Source organism: Quercus lobata, chromosome 2 (assembly GCF_001633185.2).
Source record: "Quercus lobata isolate SW786 chromosome 2, ValleyOak3.0 Primary Assembly, whole genome shotgun sequence".
Lineage (NCBI taxonomy): Eukaryota > Viridiplantae > Streptophyta > Magnoliopsida > Fagales > Fagaceae > Quercus > Quercus lobata.
In genome coordinates, this window is record NC_044905.1 from 54,716,736 (window position 1) to 54,739,339 (window position 22,604).

Genomic DNA, 22,604 nt, shown 5'->3' on the forward strand with positions numbered 1-22,604 from the left:
CTTTTTTTTTGAATTTTCTTTTGCTAACATTTGTTCTCTACTTACTTGGTTTTCTATTTTCAACGTAGTTTCCAAGCGTTTCAAACCGGATCTCGGCACTGTGCATGTTCGGGATCTGAACTTTGTGTTGCGCTTGAAGATTTTCGTCCACTATGATGGGCAGCTTAGAACTTCACACTTGATTCTTAGTTGCATTCCATCCTACACAAGCTAATAGGATCAGGGACCCGCTCTGATAGTCGACAGCCCCCTGTTGTCTTACATAGATGTCTACCTTCCTAGATTCCTACTAAGAGGCCTTACTGTGGGTGAAGCTCGAGAAAGAGGACCTTGTCTTATAAGGGAAAGTTCTTTGGCACCAATCAATGACGGTTCCGGGGATACAGTTTTCCAAGGTAGAGTAGAGCATACCAGTAGAAGGGCCCATTGTTGTAGCTCTAGATGCCACCATGGTCCAACGATGTAACATGAGTATTAAGTGCTACTTCTTGGAAGCTCAGCCAGCTGGAGGTCAGATGACCCCCCAACAGGCTACACCTCTAGCTTCTTGAGGTCGCAACAAGAGACCGAGAACTGCTGATGAACCCTTTTAGAAGCCTGACGTTCCCCCTGCTAACCGCACCCCTTCTCCAGTCACAGCTATCACGAATCCTCCCCCAACTCGTGGCACTATTCTGGGACCGAGGACCTTTGGCCGACCGGCCATGACTAGTGCCAATATGGCTTCATCCTCTACTTTCCCATCCTCATGTTAGCGAAGCTCCTTCAAGCTAGGGGACGTGCCTCTCCCTTCAAATTCTTTCATGTAGACTTGGAGAAACGAGCTCGACGGCTGGGTCGCAGATAGCTTGGGGGCAGGCCTTGCTTCTCTTTGAGGATATGAAATACTGATCGGATGGCAGGGATAAGGCTATTGCCCTCAACTTAAAGTGGCACATCATTGCTGTAAGTGCTTTTGATCGGGATATTTCTTTCTTGTTGTTTCATATTTTATTTAAGTATCCTACCTCAGCTCTTATTTAAGCTTGCCCCCTCTTTTCTTTTATTTGCCTTAGGCCGCTCAAATGACACATATCCTTGAAAGTCAGTTGAAACTGGCCATCGAGGAGGCAGATGGGGAGAAACCTCTCAAGAAAGTGGCTGAATCTACCCTCCAGGTGAAGGTTCAAGAGTCGGCCCATATGCAGCAAAGGGCCATGGTAGTTTAGAGGGTCTGGGACTTTACCGAGTAGAGGGTTGGGGTGCTGGAAGGGAAGCTAGAGGATTCAGACTCTAAGCTGGCTGAGGCAATCAGTGTGGTCTTGGCTCGGGATAAGGAACTCGTAGAGCTGAAGGGGATGATGAAGCAGGTTGAGTAGCAATTCTATGACATGGGTTTCAGTGATGTTGAGAACTCAAATGGCCCCGCCATCTTTCAAGCTTGACAAATGGGGTTCATGTAGGGCTGGATAGCAGCCATGGAAGCCTTGAACTTGCTTCAGATCTTTCCCTTCAGAGATCCTACCCAGCTGCCACTACCCAATGACCCTCCCGTCTAAGCCCAGATCGGGAGACGACCTACTGCAAGGGGTGAAAAATGAGATGAGGAAGGGAAGGATAGCCCCAATATGAGAGAGCTTGCCAAGAATTGATTCCCACGTAGTGGTGGTAGACCTAGACAATTTGGCTTCTCCTATAGCTCCTGAAGATACTGGCACCTCGGAGGTTGCTCTTGTACCGACTGCCCCCTCTTCTGGTGGCGCTTCCCCTGTCCTCCCTGATGCTACCTAAGACCCTTCTCCTTAAATGTTTTACAGTGTTTGTATTTATTATTATTATTTTTTTATTTTAGTTCTCCTTTGTTGGGAATTTAAACTCTCCTTTACTATTTGATGGATTAAGCCATGTTTTGGTCACCAAGTTGTAGGACGCCTTTTTATTTAATATTAATTTGATTAAATTTGTTTTGAGTAAATTTTAATTTTAGTTTCACAAATTTTTACAAGTGCTTACAATCGGGAAATATTGTGATAACCAAATAGCAATAATCAACCAAATCATTAATAATTCCCGCGTTGTGATAGGCTTTCCTCCCTTATGAACGTTTCCTGCTAATTCGATAATCAAGGTTAATTAGAGCGAGATTTCTGTTTTTGGATAGTCTTCTCCCAGATTTTTATCTCACTCGTTGATTGGAATTGGTCCAAATTAGCTCTCTGCCCTTAGATATTTTCGTTATCTGTCCTTAGATCAATTTGTTAAGGTTTCCACCTAGTCAGTGACTGGAGTCAGACCGAGGCTAGGTGTCACGACCCAAACTTGTACTCCAGAATTTAGAGCATGACCAGTATGTTAATATCAAGTTTACCTCAATACTAACATGAACCAACTTAAACTGAAGGTGCTTATCAAGAATTTGTTTCTTGTATTCTTGCTTATTTCTCGCATAAAAGCCACAATATACAAAAATGATGAAAGCCTTGAAACTTCATTTCATTTGAACTTGGAAGATTACCACTTGGTTGAAAGGTCAGGTATCCGTGTAAATATTACATAGCTAAACGTTTAGCAAAACTCTTATTACAAACCTAACCCCAAAGACATACAACTGGGGTTCAAAACAAACTAAGGTTCTGAATTACATCTGTGCTCAAGGATCAAGTACATCTTGATTCCTTCTATAACACAAAAGAGCTAAACTACTATACAACAAAAACTATACATTCTAACAAGCGAGAATCACAGAATCCTTGCCATCTCTAATACTCTCGCTGCTTCCAGGAAGAACCTGTGCACTAAAATATAATAGGGTAAGCTGCGAAACCCAGTAAGGTTTTAAGCTCCATGGGCCTCTAATAAGAATGCATGTAAATCAAACATTTTATGGATATGCTAGCTTTGATAAATAGCCTTCATACTATTCACGTTGTTCTTAAAATAACTTATGAACTTTCAGATAAAAATACTTCATTTTCTTTTCATATAATAATAAAAGAACATAATAAGGAACTGAAACATAATTCAGTAATCTTATCTTTGAATAGACTATAAAATACTTTATTATAAATTCTCATCAGACTTATAACACATTTAACATACCTTTCTTATCATCATACTTTTCTTGTAATTTTCAAATAGCTTAATAGCTCATTTATAATACATATTAGTTAATCCAATTGTAAGTTTGTTACAACTTTGGGAGGCTTCTAGCACAGAGTGCCAGGCATCCAGCATTCCCCAAAATGCTAGGTAATTCCAGGATCATATCATAATACATATCTTCAACCATGGGGGTAGGTTGACATCTTCTACAAGTTGGCCGTTACCAATAAGGGCGGGTACAACAGAGCCAGTCCCACTTTTAATGGCCAATCAGAATCTCCATGGAAATACCAATATTATAACCTCTACTGGTTGAGTTTAGATCATAACAATGGAATAACTGAAAATTATATTTTTCTGATAACTTTGTTTTTATATAAATGTTTCACAACAGTAGCATATTCATTTCATTCTTAGATATTATGTTCGTGATATAAATAATAGCATCAATATGCTAAAATTATCATGTATATAAGATTGAACAACTCACGAACATATATTTTACTTAAATCATGCTTATATGTAATATCTTTAATTAAAAAACTTTAATGCATAATAGTTTTCTAAACAATTCTAATACTTATCAAACGCACATGTCACATGTCCCTTACCTGAAAACAGAAGATACGAGAGATTGTATAAGAGGAGCTTAAGTGTCCATGTTCTCGTTCTCGTCGCCTAAATGAAAGACCAAAACTTATTATTGACAAACTCTTCCTAAGTATATAAAATTATACCTGAATCACAACCTAACTCTCAAACTCAAGAAAATTTTAATTCCCCTCACATAAAGTTTCCTCAAAAACAAGGTACATTCATCAAACACATTACATACCAAAACATAGAGAAACAAAGACATAAAAATTTATCTATGATCCAAGCATACCAAAAGATAAGCATATTAAATTGTAGCTCAAAACATTGACCCTAACTTGAGAATTAAATCCACAAAGTCAGGTGTATCATATGTTGTTCACTGCTCATTTGAGCAGCATATTCCTCATTTGTAAAATACAAATGGGCTGTCCATACACATCAAAACATCATTAAATTTTACAGTACCACTCCCTTGGATGTCTAGTATATACCATATAAATTTCAGAGTTAAAAAATAAAATCATGATTTATTAAAAATCATACAAGGCAGCATGCTCAAATCTATTCTGACAGAATTTCTTGCAACTTAAAAATTAAACCATTATTTTATACTCATCCAACTGTTGTGAGACTACTTCCATAACAACCATGTGTGTCTTAGAAGTCATAAAAACTACTCCTAGCATTCTAATTCATAGAAAAAAATTTAATACAGATTTTTCTTGTTGTAGACATCAAATCTCTCACAGTGACAGTTTTAACATATGTTCTTACAAAATCATCAACTAATAGCAATTGGCTTTCACTTCAATTAGGTATTTTTATACCTATACTATATATGTCAAAATACGTTAATAAGCATTCAATAGACCACAACATCATCACTCTTTCAAATTACTAAAACAGAATCACAAGTTTAGCTTCTAAAATCAGATTAGAGAATAAAGAAGGGAAAATCAACAAAACAATTATACTATCAAAATACCCAAAATCAGATGAGGTTTAATGTACTTACCCACAAACTTTGAAGCTGAAACCTTAGTGTTAGGCTCTTAATTTCTTCTTAGAGAGAGATGTATATGATTTTCGGTGAGAGAGTGAGGGAGAGGTGTTGCGGTGTAAGAGCAAAGAAGAGAGAAAGAAAAAGGAATAGAGAAAGAAGAGCTGAAATTTCTGGTGCAGAAAAAGAAGATAAAGGAAATGGAATTTGAGATGGGGCACATGTAATGCTAAGGAAAGAAAAGATCATGACCCACCTTTTCAACTTTTGGCATTTATACTTTTCACCCCCTTATAAGCTTATATTTCTAGAAAGGCCCAAAGAACAATATAACTTTGCATATATATCCTTACCTTTATAAAATTTCTTTTTGCAACATTAAAAGAGCATGTATCTTCTATAATATCACAATATCAAAGTTTTAAGCACTCAAAGTAATTAAGATAATAACATGCATATAAACCCATAAAATAAATTATGCAATTAGGTTGGGGTGTTACACTAGGTTTTTGTCCTTAGATAAATTTGTTTTGGTTTTGACCTAGTTGGTGATTGGCGTCAGGTCGATGCTAGGTTTCTGTCCTTAGTCCCTTTAGAGTAAAAGTGTGTAATGCAACAAATATAATTTAACGCTAATAAAGATGATCACTTTTGTTCCATTTTTTCCAAAGAGAATTATAGTGTAAGACATCTCATCATAATGGTTGCACGTAGTGGTAGTATCTTTTCAAATTTCTCACATTCCAAGGTCAGGAAAGCAGTCTTTCCTCCATATCCTCCAAGTAGTAAGCCTCAGCTCCTGCCATTGTAGTGACTCGATATGGGCCCTCCCAGTTTGGAGCCAACTTCCCTGCACCTTGATCCTTTATATTTCCCACCGCCTTCCGTAAGACTAAGTCCCCTGCAACGAAATCTCTTGGCTTTACATTTTTGTCATACCTCTAAGCCAACTTCTACTGATAGTTAGCTAATCTGATCAAAGCCATCTCTTGGTGCTCTTCCAGGAGGTCCAACTGCTCAGCCACGCAAGCATAATTATTTCACGGGGAGACATTTGAGACCCTTATACTAGATAAGCCTACCTCCACAGGAATCATAGCTTCAACTCCGTAAGTCATAGAAAAAGGGGGTTTACCCGTGGATCTCGTGGGCATTGTGCGGTAAGCCCATAGCACATGAGGCACTCCTTGGCCCATTCACCTTTAGCCCCTTCTAGCATTTTCTTCAGCCTGTTAACTATTGCTTTGTTCATCACTTCTACTTGTCCATTACTCTGAGTGTATGCTCGAGTTGAATATCTGTTCTTGATTCCGAGATCACTGCAATATTTACAGAAGGCCTTGCTATCGAACTGTAACCCATTATCCCAAACCTTGTGAAAATATTTTTCCAAAAAAACTTTTTCACATCTACATCTCGAATGTTTGCCAAGGCTTCAGCTTCAACCCCTTTCATAAAATAATCTGTAGCAACTATGGCAAACCTTTTGTTATCAGTGGCTCAAGGAAACGTCCCAACAATGTCTAACCCCCACTGGGCGAAGGGCCATGGGCTGGAGATCGGGTTAAGACTCCTTTCTAGCTAGTGGATATTCGAGGAGTGCTTCTGACATTGATCACACTTCTACGTACTCGGTGGCATCCCTTTGCATGTTTGGCTACTAGAATCCTTGTGTCATAAGTCGATGTGCTAGCGACCATCTTCCCATATGACTTCCACAGATTCCTCTATGTAACTCAGTTAAGAGACCCTCCACATCCCTGGGTGAAGACATAACAAATATGGTCCTCCAAATGATCGTCAGTATAACCTTTTGTCCTTAGATAACCAAAATCGGGCCAAAGTCCTTCGTATATTTTTGGCCTCCTTTGCTTCACTTGGCAGAACATTATTTGTTATAAATGATACAATAGGATCCATCCAACTCGAGCTGGGTGTTGATACTATGGATACACATTGCTGACGTTCTATGCTCGGCTGGTTCAGCACCTCTATCGAAATTATATAAGGAACACAATCGTCCAAGGATAAAGCCTGAGTGGCCAAAGAATCTACATGATTGTTCTGTCCCCTTGAAATTTGAGACACCTTGAAAGCCAGCTAGTAGTGTGCCAACCAACTTCAAGTACTCGGCTATCAGAGGATCTCTTGCCTCAAAACTTCCTTCCACCTGACTCACTACCAAGCATGAATCTAAAAAGATCTCTACCTCTCCTGCATCTAACTTCTTAGCCGCTTTAAGCCCCGCAATTAGGGCCTCATATTCGGCTTCATTATTGGAAGTCTGGAAACTCAACCTTAATGAGTGCTCTAACCTTACGCCTTTGGGAAAAATGAGTACAATGCCTATTCTAGTGCCCCAAGCATTAGATGCCCCATCAACATACACTTGCTAAGGTTGACTGAGACTTGACAAACCCTATTTGTACTACTTGCCGAGGGGGTAAACTCTACCACAAATATGCCAACACCTACTCCTTAATAGTGTTCTTCAGTTTGTATCTCACATCAAATGACCCGAGCCTTGTCCCCCACTTCGCTATTTTTCTGAAATCAGACCTCCTTAATAGCGATTGTAAGGGGTGTTGGATTAGCAAATGCACTGTGTGAGTCTAAAAGTAGTGGGGCGCAACTTCCTTATTGCATGGACCAGTGCTAAAGCTAACTTCTCCAATGACAGGCATCGCATTTCCGAATCTACGAGGGCCTTACTGATATAATACACTGGCCTTTATACCTCATCCTGAGTTTTCTATAATATCACACTCATAACATGATCGAACACTACCAGATACATATACAGATCTTCCCCAAGCTCAGGGTTGGACATGATAGGCAGGCTCATCAAATAACACTTCGAATCTTGAAATGCTTCCTCACATTCCTCAGTCCGCTGGACCCTTTCAACTTCCTCAATAATTGAAAGAACGTTCTACACCTATCTACCGATTATGAGACAAAATGATTTGGTGCTGCAATCATCCCTGTGAGTTTCTGTACGTCCTTAAGGGTGCTAGACGGAGCAAGCTGTTCTATCACCTTGATTTGGTCTGGATTCACCCTAATGCCTCGTTTGTAATTATATACCCCAAGAACTTTCTAGAACCTACTCTAAATGCACACTTATTGGCGTTAAGGCGTAGTTTGTGTCGCCTCAGGATTTCAAAGGTTTCGTTTAAGTCCATCACATGCCTTTCATCCTTCTTACTCTTGACTACTATGTCATCGATATAAACTTCAACCGTGCTCTCAATATTATCCTTGAACATTCTTGTCACCATCCGTTGGTAGGTGGCTTCTGCGTTTTTCAGCCTAAAGTGCATCACGGTATAATGATAGTTGCCCTCAGGGGTTATGAAAGAGGTCTTCTCCTAATCCTCGGGAGCCAAAGTGATCTGATGGTATCCCTAAAAAGCATCTAAGAAACTCATCCTCGGATACCCACAAGTGGCATCAACTAACTGATCAATTTTTAGGACAGGGAAAGGGTCTTTTGAGCACGCTCGGTTTAAGTCGGTAAAATCTACACAGACTCTTCACTTCCCATTATTCTTTTTCACCATCACTGTATTTGGCAACCATTTAGGGAAGAACACCTCTTTAATAGCCCTAGTCTGCTTCAACTTTTCTACTTCTTCCTTCACGACCTCCACGTGCTGTTTGGCAGATCTCCTTGGCTTCTGCTTTTTAGGAAGGAACAGGGGATCTACATTCAACTTATGGGTGATGAAGGTTAGATCCACCCCGGGCACCTCATATGGACTCCATTCGAAAACATCCAAAACCAAAGATAACAACATGGCAACATGGTCCTTTGGCAGTAGGCTCTTTCCGACCTGGAAATATCTATCTTCATATGGGAGGATTCTAATCTGGACCAACTCTTCTGTACTATCAGCCTCGGTGCTCCCCTCGGGTTTCTGTGATTGCTATAATGATACCGGTTCCACTTACTTCTTCTGTTTGATCTTATGATTGATCGCAGCCACCAGGCACTATCGTGCAACTCGATGATCCCCCCTGACCACGACAATTCCATCTTCGGTGGGGAATTTAACCTTCATATGCAACATGGATGGTACCGCTCCCATGACATGAATCTAGGGCTAACCAAGAATTGTTGTGTATGGAGAAAAGGCATTAACTACGATGAAGTTCACCATTACCTCCTTCCTTTCGGTCATAACAAGGAATGAAATTTGCCTCTCAGGTACCATTACCTTCCTATCGAACCCCACTAGAGGCGTGTCATACTTCGTCAGATCTTTTGGCTTCAAACCCAGGCCCTTATAGAGGTTGGGGTATATTATCTTAGTCCCGTTCCCTTGATCTATCAACACCCATTTGACCAAAAAGCCACCAATTCTTGATGCCACAACAAGGGTGTCATCATGGGCTGGGACGTCCCCTCGAGGTCGTCGTTGTCGAAAGCGATCGGTTCTCTAGACGACCTTAGCCTCTTTTCTGGCTAATCTGTAGCTTCTAAGCCTTGTTATAGAGTAATGCTCAAACCCCTTTTTGGTGACTTACACTTGTGTCGATGGAGGCTGTGTGGATAACTTCAATAATTCCAAGGGGTGAAGGGAGCGCATTTCCTCAGTTTCCTAAGGTTTGCCCTGCCATGTTACCTCCTTGCCCAACTATAAAATCCTTCAAATGTATGTTCTTTACAAGCTGTTTCAAATGATCCTTGAACACTTTACACTGTTCGGTGGTGTGACCCTTCTCTCAGTAATATGTGCAATACAGGCTCTAATTCCTCCTAGATGGGTCCCCTCCCATCTTACTCAGCCACCGAAAGTAAGGTTCATTTTTTATTCACTCTAAAATCTTGTGGACTAGCTCCTTGAATGCTACGTTAACACCTCCTGTACAGACCTTAGGCTCTAGTGCCCTAACTTCCCTCCTAGGTCTTTGTTGAAAGCCCCTGGGCCGCTGATCCCTACTATATTGAGAGGTAGTCGGAGCTTTCCCCTTACTTTGCTATCAGTCATCTTCCAACCTTTTATGTTCCTCAATCCTCCTTATGAGCTGGTGCATGTTCTTGGGGGGTCGCATAATCAGCAATGCTCTAAATGTACTTGCTGCGACCTACTCATTCCCTCCACCTATCTCATTATATAGCTCCCCAGTATTTGTTAGCATAAGACCAGAGGGTCTCCCCGTTCCCCATCTTCATAGACAGCAACGCATTAATGGGCTGGGGGACCCAGCTACAAGTGATAAAATGGGCCCTAAACGCTTGAATCAACTCTTTGAAATTGTGTATGGATCCTTTCCTTAAACCATTGAACCATCTCATTGTCGTGGGCCTGAGACTAGATGGGAACACCTTGCATATTAGCCCATCATTCCGAGAGTATAAGGACATTAGCTGAATGTAATGACTGACGTGCTCCACTGGGTCAGTTTTGCCATCATAGCAAATAAACAGGGGACGGTTGAAATTCCTGGGCATCTTGTTATGTTCTATCTAGTAAAAAAACGGTGATCAGGCAGCTCTCCGAAGTGCCAAACTCATGGTATCTAAGGCAGTGCTGGGGTGCTCGTGTCTTTCTTTTCTCGGTATTTTAGAGCGACGCCCTATAATCTCATTAGATCTACTCTTGACTGCTGTGAATGACTTTGATGGGACGGCTCTCCCGTACTGTCGCCAATAAATTTAGGATCACTAGACGACTTCTCTCAATCTCTTCTTCGACGTCGCCCCCTTATTTCTATTTCCAACTCCTTAACTTGCTTTTGTAAGTTTTCTATCTCCTGGTCTCATTCACTATGATACAAATGCTCGGGAATGTAGGAAACCAATCTTTCTCCTTGTGAAGAAGCCTCATCTGAATCCACCCTTGTCTCGTGCTCATCTTGCATGTGATCCTTCTTCCTTTTTCGTTCCCTTTCTAACCTCCTTTGTCCTTAGGACGAGACCCTTGAATGATTACCTCTAGAGCCCACTGACCCCTCACTTGCATGTGGCCCCTCCATCCTTGGCGGCAACAACCTAGCCCTGGGTCTTCAGCTGAGTAAGAGATTCCCACAGACGACGACAATTGTGGTGCCAAGCCCAAGGTACTAGATGAATTTTTAAGTTTGGCTCCCAATTTACTTGTTTTGAGGGGTGTGGAATTTCCTACAATGGGAAAACCTCTTAAAGCCAACCTAACGGCCCAAGAAAAGGTGTTTCAGGCCTAGTCGGTATTCTTTTGCCCTGTATGTGTGCTTCTAGAGAAGACTCAAGCTTAGTAGTGCTGAGCTTACCCGTTGTTGAGGTCTAAAATTTCACATGTAATGTGTCAAGGCCCAAAATATTACAAATTTAAGAAAAAGAACCCACTTGGGCCTTCAAAGAAAGGACAAGGCCCAAATTCGTCAATCAAGGTCCACTTAAGATAAGTGAGAGGAGGTCTAAACCCATGAATGGGCAAGTTTTAAGCCTTAGAAAATAAAGAAAAATGAAAAAAGGAAGTTCAGCCCAGCCATTGTGAAGAAAACTTACTGGGGAGCCCAGAAAGGGACTAGACCAGGATACCTGGGGATTCCCAGAAGCCCGGGATCCTCGAGATATGCAGAAAGAAGTCAGCTGGGATTAAGACAGCTCAAGGGAGCATGCTCATAGACATAAAGAATGAAAGTGGATGTGTCCCATACGTCACCCATGGTTCAGAAAAAGGCTGATGGCTTAGGAATCAGCATTCCTAAAGAAAAAAGCCTAGTACCTCGGGAAATGCAGGAAAGTGGTCCATGAAAGAAGGTGGCTGAGGATCTTTCATCCTGACAAAGAAGAATCTGCCCATTTATAGAAAATGAAAAAAGGTTAAGCAGCCTAAAAGGTGGATTTGAAAAGTAGCATTTAAGAGTTTTGGAAAAAGGGAATTGAAAGTCTGCCCATAGGACCTCCTAAAAGGGGAAGGTTAGCTGGGGACTTTTGGTGGGGAAACCTCAAAAGGGGAAATGATGAGAAAATAAGGAAGGGATTAGCCACCAATGTTGTTGACACAACATTGGTTCTGGTACCTACGGCAACAAATGGAGGGAATTAGTGGTACCCCAAAAGCCCTAGGGAGACACTATAAAAGGGGATGGAGTCAACAGGAAAAACCAGTCAACAAGAGTGAATTAGAGTGAAAAGATCCTTTAGAAAACTCATTTAGAATTCAAAAAAGGGAAAAATAGGGAAAACTCTGCGAGGGATCTTGAGGCAGACACTAGAGGATACACTTGGATTTAAAGGGATTCAAACCTCACAAGTTTTAGAAGCCTTAAAGAGCTATCTAAGTTTGTAACTTTTGAACTTATTTGGACCTTGTAACACATCCTAGTGGAAAAAGGACCTAATGTATTTAAAAACTCAAGAAATAATGAAGTATTATTTATCATTCTAAGGATCCCTAACGTTTTAAATTACCTTTTACTGTTCCTTTACTGTTCTTTACTATACAATATGTATATATTTTGTATGTATGGGTGTGTATGTGTTGTAGGATCCATGTTTTGTGCACAACTTGGTTCGTAATTAGTCCAATATAGCTACGTTGAACCAAGCCTAGTCCACCAAACCATAAGCATAAGGCATAGGATCCCTATCTCTACTTGGGCTTGGGTACTGTAAAAAATAAAAAATAAAAAATAAAAAAATAAAAAAAAGAACCCATACCCCTTTTTTATGGTTCCTCTCTTTTCTCTCGTGTATCTCTCCTTCCCCCCAAAATTTGCCAATCACTTCCCTCACACCATCGCCCTTTATTTATAGACTTCCTTTAGTGGGGTCGTCATGATGAGGGGGTGGCTTTTCATGTTGGTGGGTCCCTTTAGATTCTTGACCAGATGAGACCCATTTCTCGTGACTGATATGACTCTTTTGAAACTTGCACCCGCCGCCAAACGGTGTTTGGCAGGCGATTTCCCCAAAAGCATTACTGTTCTCATCCGATATAGACCTCGACCTGGTATTGGACCCCGACCAGGCACTGGTCCCTCAAATTGATATGGGCCTTGACCTAGAATTGGGCCCTATACTCTTAAAGCATACGGAGGCTAATGGATTGGGCCTGTACTTGAGGTTTTCAAGGAGTCTTATTCTAGGGTGAGAGCACATTTGTTAAAAAGTCACAAACATGGAGTAAGTATATGCTCTAAGGTTTGAATTGAGTGTCTTGTAGAGACGCATCAAATAGAAAATGCAAGCCAAGAGGCTAATTAGAGGAGTAAGCCTAAGCTAGTACTTTTACCCACCGGTCCTACTCCTAGTCCTATTCTTACTAACGGTATTATAGGTACAAGTCAACCATTTCAGAAAATAAAATTGACTAGGGGGGGGGGGGGAACATCCTTTGGAGAGGGCTTTTAACAATCAATGTCGAGACCATTTAGATAGTCTTGTTGCTAGGACATTTTATTCTACGGGGTTACCCTTTCACTTGGCTAAGAACCCATATTTTATTGAAATGATTAAATATGCTGCTAATAATAGTTTAGCGAGCTATACTTCCCTGGGTTACAATAAATCAAGAACTACTTTCTTACAAAAAGAGAGGGGACATGTTGACAAGTTGTTAGGGTCAATTAAAGAAACTTGGAAAGAAAAGGGTTTAAGCATAGTAATTAGTAAGTGATTGGTGGACGGATCCCTAGAGAAGGCCACTCATCAATTTTATGGCTACATCAGAACGAGGCACCCTTAAAATCCATTGATGGTACAAAAGAGTACAAAGTCAAGCGCTACATTTCAAACTTTTTTCTAGAGGTCATAGCTGAGGTGGATGTCACAATGTTGTTCAAATCATTACTGATAATGCACCTGTTATGAAGTTTGCAGGATCTATTGTTGAAGCTGAATATCCCACTATATTTTGGTCACCATGTGTTGTGCATACCCTCAATCTAGCTTTGAAGAACATATGTGCAGCCAAATACTCTCTTCATAATGAGGTCGCATATGATGAATGTCAAAGGATTACAAAGATTGCTGATGAAGTATCTTTCATTTGTGTTTTCATCATGAATCATTCAATGAAATTGGCAATTTTTAATGAATTTTTCCATTTGAAATTACTTCTTGTTGCCGATACATAATTTGCTTTAATAATAATCACGCTTAAAAGATTGAAATTGATAAGAAGAGGTCTTCAAAGCATGGTCATTAGCGAGCAACAAACATCTTATAGAGAAGATGATGTTGGAAAAGCTCAAACCGTGAGAGATTATATTTTGGATGAAGTATGGTGGGACAAGGTTAACTATATTCTTCGATTCACAGGACCTATTTATGACATGCTTTAAGTGGCTGACACGGATAGAGCTATTCTTCATGAGGTGTATGAAATGTGGGATTTAGTGTTAGAAAAAGTGAAGAAAGAAATATACCGGTTCGAAGGCAAGCAAGAACATGAGTCTGAGTACATTTTCTAATGTGGTATACAATATACTCATTGATTGGTGGAACAAAAATTGTACACCACTTCATTGCCTTGCTCAGTCCTTGAATCCTCAGTAAAATTCCTTTCTATTCTAATTTTTCTTTTCTTCCTTTTGAAATAAATAAATTCATTTTTATTATTACTACTTATATACTTATTTTTTACTAGGTATTATACCAATCAATGGATTGTTGAGGTAAAAGGTTGTGTTCCTTCACATAAGGATCGTGACATTTTTTATGAGAGAAACAAGTGCTTAAAAAGATATTTTTCCAGATATGGAAGATAGAAGGAAGGTGCATGCAGAGTTTGGTTTATTTTCAGGACATGTCATATGATGCTCATTACATGGAAGAAAGATATAACTTAGAATTAGTCCTAAACGTGCTAAAGATTTAGTATTTGTTTATTCTAATTTTCAACTTCTTTCAAGAAAGAGTGATGAGTACACTAAAGGAAAATCTCAAAAGTGGGACATTAGTGGTGATTCTTGGGATGAACCATTTAGAGGATCTGGGTTGCTTGAAATTTTATCACTAGATGAGCTAGAGTTGGAGGTTATGCTTGATGAAAATGATGAGGAAAATGTTGAAGAAGATGATGTTGTTATATGATCATCTTGAAGTCTAGTCTTCTTTTTTTGTTTTTTGTTTGATATTGAATGTAGTTATTTGAAACTTTGAACTCTTTGTTTGTACTCAAACAGCACTTTCTGTGTGTCTGTTTATTTGAACCCTTGGTTTGTATTTGAAACAACATTTTATAATGTCATTGTACTTGTTTGTTGTTTAGTATTGCCTTTAAATTAATTTTAGATATGTTTTCAAGCATTTTAATGTTATTATTACTTAATTTTAAAACTTAAAATAAACATAAATTATGTACAAAAATATTTAAATATACCTAAAAATAAACATTAGTTAATTAATAAATTGCCGTATCCCCAATGTAACGTATCCTAGATTTTTGAAAAAAATGTTGGATCCCTGTACCCGTATTGTACCAATACCCATATTGGTGCATCATAGAGTTTATGGAGGGGCAGCATGACTTGATAAAAACTGTCATCCAAACGATATAATAGGTCTCATACAAGCTACAATTCTCTCTCTGGATTCAACAACACATCAAAAAAAGTGACTATCACAAGAGCTGAAGGCCATAAGGGGAAAAAATGCCAGCAAAGTATTAAAATTGATATTGGAAATCATTCATACAACCAGCCTAAGAAGTACGAGTATGATCATCTTCTGCAGCAGTTTCAAAGGTTTCACCAGCAACAAGCTCTGGGACTTCATCGTCATCTTCTTCTTGCGTTGCTTGTGCACCAGCAGGTGGCTGCTGCTTCTGAAACTGCTCTGCCAGCTTCCTTAGGTGGTCCAAGTTATCTGGCCCTACAAATTGAAACCCGTATATGTCAATGCAAGTTAGTCAACTGGACTGAGATAACAAAACACAACAAATTCATTTCCCGAAAGCCCATTGAATTAGTTTCTGTCAAGACTACTAGAAAAAAGTAATTTCCATCTAAATAATGTCCTGCAGCCATATAATCTAATACAATTAATATAACTCGGGTTAAAATAGCCTCATTTCCACAATCCATCAATCAAAGATTGGCAGTGGAATATTTATTTTATATTACTCTTACTTATGCTGTTAATACTCTTCATTTGAATCACATAAGCATAGATTATTGAATAAAAGAGACATTTCCCGTTTAAAAACTCCAACAACATGAATGTGACATAATTTTCTGTGTGAGCTGTTTGACATCAGCAGAGGTAGAGCTTCTGTGGTTGACAAAGATGGTAGAGGTGCCGGCAATCAATGACGCACAAAATAATTTTTAAACTACTTTGCTCAATAACAGTCCACAAGTGGGTTATGAATCCCTCGGGCAGAATTGTTTGGGACATTCTCAAGCCAGGATGTGGGGAGAAGGGGGGGGGGGGGGGGGGGCAACACTGTACACACATTGCCAACATTTGAACACATCCACCAGCAGGATTTTGAAATGAAAACCATAAAATCTCATTGTTTAAAAATTGAGAGTCAAAAGCTGAAGATTTTATCATTTGGATTCACCATCTTTGATTTTTTAAATTCAGATTTCAGAAAGAAGATTATGAAATTGGATCTTGGGGATTTTGACTTCACAGGAAAAGGATAACAGACAATAAAGTTCCTGTAGTGGATGCCCTGGCTTTTCATGCTTTTCTCTTTTGCAATTGTTCCTTCTTGTAGTGGATATCAATGCCCTGGTTTCATATTTTTTCTCTATTGCAACTAGCATCTACCTACCAAATTATATTGTGCAAAAACTTCCACAACAGGCAATGGGCATGCATAACTTACTAATCCAAAAAGAACGGGAAAATTGGATTGACTAGTCTACTATATACAAACCAATTAGATATTCAAGGCACATTTAAGAAATATTTAACATCAGTTAACTAGTAAAGACAAAAAGCCTCAGGTTAGCAAGCCAAAGAAGCAATTTGTTTGTACTGGGGTCTCAAAATACAGGTAGCTGACAAATACTAATATGGAACTATTAGAACAAAAACATTATGATTTAAATGCAAGGAAAATAAACATAACGGCATCATACCTAGTTGGTTAATGATCCCTGGGAGAATATCTTGCAATTCTGAAACACAATTTCAAGTCTTAGTTCTTTTCCATTGAAAATTATTAAAGAAATAGATGTGCAGCAGCAACAAATCAGTGACATGAATGAAAATCTGGGAATGCTAAGCATAAAGTTAGCAGACCCACAGCAATATTACAACATTTAAATGGGCCACCTACTATTTCAGCAACTCATGTAGACCACATCTTGAAAAACATAAATATATAGAAAAAACCACCAAAAAAAAAGGCAGACAAGCATTCTAGCAAATATAAACGGTAGAAGAAGAGAATGAGAAAATACTTTTTGTTTGAGGAGAACCACTAACAACCCAAGTGTTGGCAGCTATGGAAGCTTGAACTGGGATACAAGATAGAAAAAATTAATAGTCATTGGTAGCCAAATAGAAAAGCAATTACAAAAACATCGGTGGGGTAAAAAGCTTAGGCTACACAATCCTAAAGGCATATTTAGATTAGGAGGTTAACCTTTGGGATTAAGAAACTGAATGACTGCATCATCCCTGAAAATGTTAACTTCTTCAATAGCAGGGATGGTGTTCACCCCAATCCTCTTGAATATACTCTGAAGCCTTTTATCATCAGTGGTCGTGGCTCTGTGAATAGCCTTCTTTTTTCTAAGTACAAAAGCACACAAGACAGAGGCTCATCAAACTCAACTAAACTTACATACAAAAGTAACAAACAAAAACATTATGTAGTTTTTGTGAAAATTAATAGTACAAAATGATTAAATCTTTCTGATATCATACTTTGAATGAGAAGAATGACACTTGGAGAATCTCTTCAGACTGTTTATTAAATTAAATCCTAATGGTTTATAATCTAAAACAATTATAGGATAATTTAAATTACACTTCCTCCTCCCATAACAATAGCTGGTATTGAATAAAAAAAAAGGAAAGAATAAAAAAAAGCTTCCTATTACTGACCATTGTTGTGGTTCACCTATCATTCTATTTGTTTTTACAAAATGAGCAGCTCTTTCTAGTGAGAAATAAACTTTTTTTAGTTGATTAAGCTACAAAATGAAGTTGTACATATTCTATTGAACAAGAAAGAATGTCACACCTTCTCATGCTTCCTTTTCCACCAGTACGAACAGCAACAGCCATTTTCATGAGCCTCTCCCTATCCATCTGAGTAGGGAAAAACACTGAATCAATGACAACCCTTTTTCATATAATTTTTTGGGTCTCAAATCTGAATCCTAAGTCCAACAAAATTGTGAGTGAAAATAATTGGGAGATAAGGGTTTTCAAATAAAAGAAGCTTCTTTTCAACCCAATAAATTAAAGAAAAAGAAAATTAACCAAAACCCTAGCATTTTGTAGATACTGGAAAGAAAAAGAGTAATAGCAGCATGGGCTAAAGTTTCTGTATAAAATGAAACTATTTAACACAGTGAAGAGGCAAAACAAAGAAATGTTAGTAAATGTGTAAAATTCAAACTAAGACAGAAAACCTAATACAGAAACAACATTAAATAATAAATTTTTTTTTTTTTTTAATAAAAAAAGTACCTTTGTTTTGGTAACAAAATATGAAATGTAGAATATGAAACGAATAGCAGCAAAAGCCGCCGCGGCAGTACACAGGCAAGAGAAAGAGAGCAATCTCGGTTTGACAGATGAAGATGGGGATAAATATGCCCTCCTCTACTTGAGTGCCCAATTCCTTTTTTACCCTTCCTCCCTCCAGTAAACATTAGGACCTAATTCATTTTTGGCCAAGATGTCATTCGATATTGGGTGAATTATAATTTTCTTTTTCTTTTTTTGAGAAACTTTTTTTTTTTTTTTTTTTGAGACTGTGTATTGTAAATTGGAATAGTATATTGTAATAGATTTGGACCTAGAATAGCATAAATTAAAAATAACTTAGACCAACTTGACTGTATGTGAGCAATTACAGTAACTTTTTAGCACCTCAAAACGTCATTTTATCTATTTTAATACTTTACTTTACAGTACTTCCAACGTTAAAGATTTTATTATTTTGTCACTTCATTGAAATATTATTTATTTATTTATTTTTATCTATTTCTCTTTCTTTCTCTTCCTCTCTCTATCTCTTTGTCTCTTCTTTGTAGCAATAACAACCAGCAAGAACAACAACTCACAAGTCACAGCCATCACGCACAACCCACTACTAGCAAAACCAGTTGCCACAACCCATAGTCATAAACTCACTGTCCCAAAAAAATTCCATATCAAACCCACCCAAAACCTCCGCAACTATAATTAAAATAAAAAATAAAAATAAAAATCCAACCACCACAAACCCACCATCCATACCACAACCACACTGCCACCAACCACATCACAACCTAGTGACCCAAATCAGCCAAAAACTACCACACAAACCACAACTCCACTGAAACCCAACCACACCAAAAGCCGATCAACGACCCACCACAACCACAACCACTCCCACCACCATCCCTACCACCTAGTAAAACAACCAAGCACAACCGCTACCCTTCGCCACACCTAGCACTAACATAACGACCCCAGCACCATCATTGTCGATGCCAAATTACCCCCAAAACCCAGTAAGCCACAACTCACAAAACCCATAACCCACCCAAAAAAAATCTCCACCACAATGCACCAAACTTGAATGCTAGAACAACCCAAACCTAAGAATTCAAAACGTCAACGCCAATCTCAACAACCACCACACGTCATCGCACATTGATCTCAAAGCCATTATCACCATTTTGCTGTGAGAGGCGAGAAAGGAGAGGAAGCAATAGAGGAGAGAGAGAGAACTGGCTTGATAGAGATAAAGAGAAAGGAGAGAATGGGGGAATGGAGAGAGAAAGAAAAAACTAATTTAATATTGAGAGGGAGAAAGAGAAATAATATAATACTAGTAGTAGCTCATTACAGTGAATTGGTACTACTAGCAGTTCACTATTATAGATTGGTAAAAAAATTTAAGTTTAGCACCATTGATGTTGGACGTTGGGTGTTTGGAGTATTAAAATAGATATTTAACACCATTGATGTGGATGCTCTTAATTTCCAAACTCTATTATTTTACCACTTTATTTAAATCTTCTTTTATTATTATTTATTTACTCTCTCTCTCTCTCTCTCTCTCTCTCTCCTCTACAAGCAACCATCATCCCTTACAACCAAAATCCCAACCCAACAACCACGTTGCTGCACCACACACAGTAAATAATGAAACAACCCACCACCAAAACCCAACCACCAATCTCAACCCACCAACCATCGAAACTACCACCACCAATCCTAACCTATCAACCACCAAAACGACCCACCACCAATCCCAGCCCAGCAACCGATTCAACTCCACCAAGAGACCCAGACACCGATTAAACTCCATCACCGAAACTAAAACCCAAATACCACTAAATTGGCCACCACCGAAACCCAGTCACCAATTCAACTCCACCATTGAAATTGAAACCTAGCTACCACCAAAATCCCACCCCCAATCCAAACCTAGAAACCACGAAAAAGACCCGCCACTAAAACCTAGGCATTGATTGAACCCAACCAAAAATGTGAAGAGACAGAGAAGATAAATAAAGAGAATAGAGAGAGAAGAGGGAGAGTCATAAAAGAGAGAGAGTGAGAGTTAATAAAATATTGGAATTTAAGTTTACCAACTATGAATAGTAATTTGAAAAAGTACCAAATTACTGTAGTAGGTTGGTATAATTTTTTACATATAATAATCCAGTTTTTGCATGTTTTTAATGGTTTAGGTTGAATAGCAATTTGGAGGGCTTTACACCCTCGCTACTAATGCTTTAATGTTTTAAAATTCAGATTTATACTCTTGATGAGTACTTAGCTTTTGGAAAAATGGCATTCCATCCATGCTTGGTATTATTAAATGTCATATAAGCACCCATAATATGAGTTTTTTAATAGCCCACAGTCTTGAAGTTGATGATGTGCCAGAGGGAGACATATCACCACTTGCAAAATGGAATTACCCTCTCTATAGTGAGAAAATGACACTATTGCTCAATACAAACATAGCTTCGGATAAAAAAATCAAGACAATTTCCCTATCCTTCCAAACGACCTTTCCTAAAACTTTCCCCATTTCTCCCAATCTTTTCCCATAATTTTTACATATGTTCACAAAAATTTCAAAATGTGATCTTATAAAAGGAATTTCATACATGATTTGTCGATTTGTAGAGCTTTCTCATGGATTGTTAAGAGTTAAGACCCTAGTGACATTGCCTAATCACATTTATGAGAAGAACTAAAGTTCAAAATTCCCTTTCCCAAAGTTGTAACTATCAAATTATATATATGTGAGTGTATATATTACATTTTAAATGCAAACTATTTAATTAAAATTTTGTGTTCAAGTTATTCTAATACTAATATATCTTTTTTTCCTCAACATGCAAAATGACTAATTTTTCTTTTGTTTTTTCCCCCAAGTATTATTATTTCTACACCACCCACAAGTCTGATTAACAGCAACGTTAGTCAACCATAGTCCAGTATAGGGGTGTCAATTCGTGTTTGCCTGTCGGGTTTGTATCAACTCATGAGTATCTGACTATATGAGTCAACATTAACCCGACATGTTTATTAAACGAGTCAAGATTTCTCGACCTTAACAAAACCCATTTATTAAACGGGTCAATCATGTCGATCTATTTATCAAATTTTATCCAAAAAAAAAAGTATTAACCAAATTAAATTATTAAAAACCAAAAAAATAAATATTTTTAATATAATATTCAGAATAAGTAATTGTATAACAAATAATCATTTAAAACTAAAGTATATTTCAATATCACAAATAATCAATCATAATATGTCAAAGAAAATAAATCACAACAACTAATAAGTTTATATACTTAGGATTTGAAGGGTATATTAATAATTTGTCATTTAGTTAAAAGGTTCAGCCAGTTTAAACGGATTCCATGAATTGGACACTAACCTAACCTGTTTATTAAACAGGTAAGTTATGTCAACCCGAATATTATATCAACTCATTAAACCTCAACTAATAACTTGTTAATTTCGTAGCGTGTCATGTTGGGTTTTATAGGTCCTGTCCAATTTTGCCTCCCTCCCTTAAGTCCAAATTTAAAATACTGTATTAAAGAAAAAGCAAATGAACTCAAAACACAAGAGTCAAGACTTAAATAGGGTTGTAAATGAGCTAAGCTTTGCCAAGTAGTGTGTATTTGAGCTTGGCTTGTCAATAAAAATAAAATGCTCAAGCTTGGCTCGAGCTTGAGACAAGCTTAAAAACAATGTTTGAACTCGAGCTCGTGAGAATGCCAAAAGCTTGAGCTTAGCTTGATTTGGCTTGGCTTGATTAATTAGTTAAGTGAAGCTCGAGCTTAATATCAAGCTCAAACTTAAGCTCAAGTTAAGCTTTTTAGCTTGGGATCCAAAAACATTGGATGTACTTATCACCAAAAATCAAGTAAACAAAAAGAAAAGAAAATAATACGCTCATTTTATAATGCTTCTAATTCCACCCGTGATTAGAAATTGTTTAAATTACAATTTTACATAATTAAATCCATCCGTTCATTATTCATTTTCTATAACTTGAGTAATTGTTCAAAATGCAATTTTATATCCACATTTGTCATTTATGCAACTATAATCTTCATAAATTTAAATAAATTAACATTCCAAAACATATATGAATAAACAAGCTATAAATTAACATTCCAAAACGTGTAATATCATAATAATGAGTTTATTTAGTAAACATATATCAAGCTATAAACGAGCCTAAGTTGGCATGTTTTGTTTTGAGCCCTGTTGTTTACGAGTTTATTCACAAACAATTTTCTTTTGCTTGGGCTCATCTTGTTTATCAAACAAGCA

The 22,604-nt window shown here is 38.0% G+C and overlaps 1 protein-coding gene and 1 long non-coding RNA gene across 2 annotated transcripts; both read right to left on the minus strand.

The window, feature by feature from the left end:
* Positions 1-2,447: 2,447 nt before the first annotated feature.
* Positions 2,448-6,589, minus strand: LOC115978099. Its single transcript, XR_004088640.1, has 3 exons — positions 4,694-6,589; positions 3,693-3,759; positions 2,448-2,774 (listed from the first exon to the last, which is right to left on the minus strand). It is a non-coding gene; the product is annotated as an uncharacterized LOC115978099 (long non-coding RNA).
* Positions 6,590-15,138: 8,549 nt separating this feature from the next.
* On the minus strand, positions 15,139-18,434 carry LOC115975894 (nascent polypeptide-associated complex subunit beta-like). Its single transcript, XM_031096932.1, has 6 exons — positions 18,270-18,434; positions 17,818-17,885; positions 17,215-17,363; positions 17,030-17,086; positions 16,706-16,744; positions 15,139-15,485 (listed from the first exon to the last, which is right to left on the minus strand). The coding sequence occupies exons 2-6, from the start codon at positions 17,883-17,885 to the stop codon at positions 15,316-15,318; spliced, it is 483 nt and encodes a 160-aa protein (XP_030952792.1). The 5' UTR covers positions 18,270-18,434; the 3' UTR covers positions 15,139-15,315.
* Between the last annotated feature and the right edge of the window lie 4,170 nt (positions 18,435-22,604).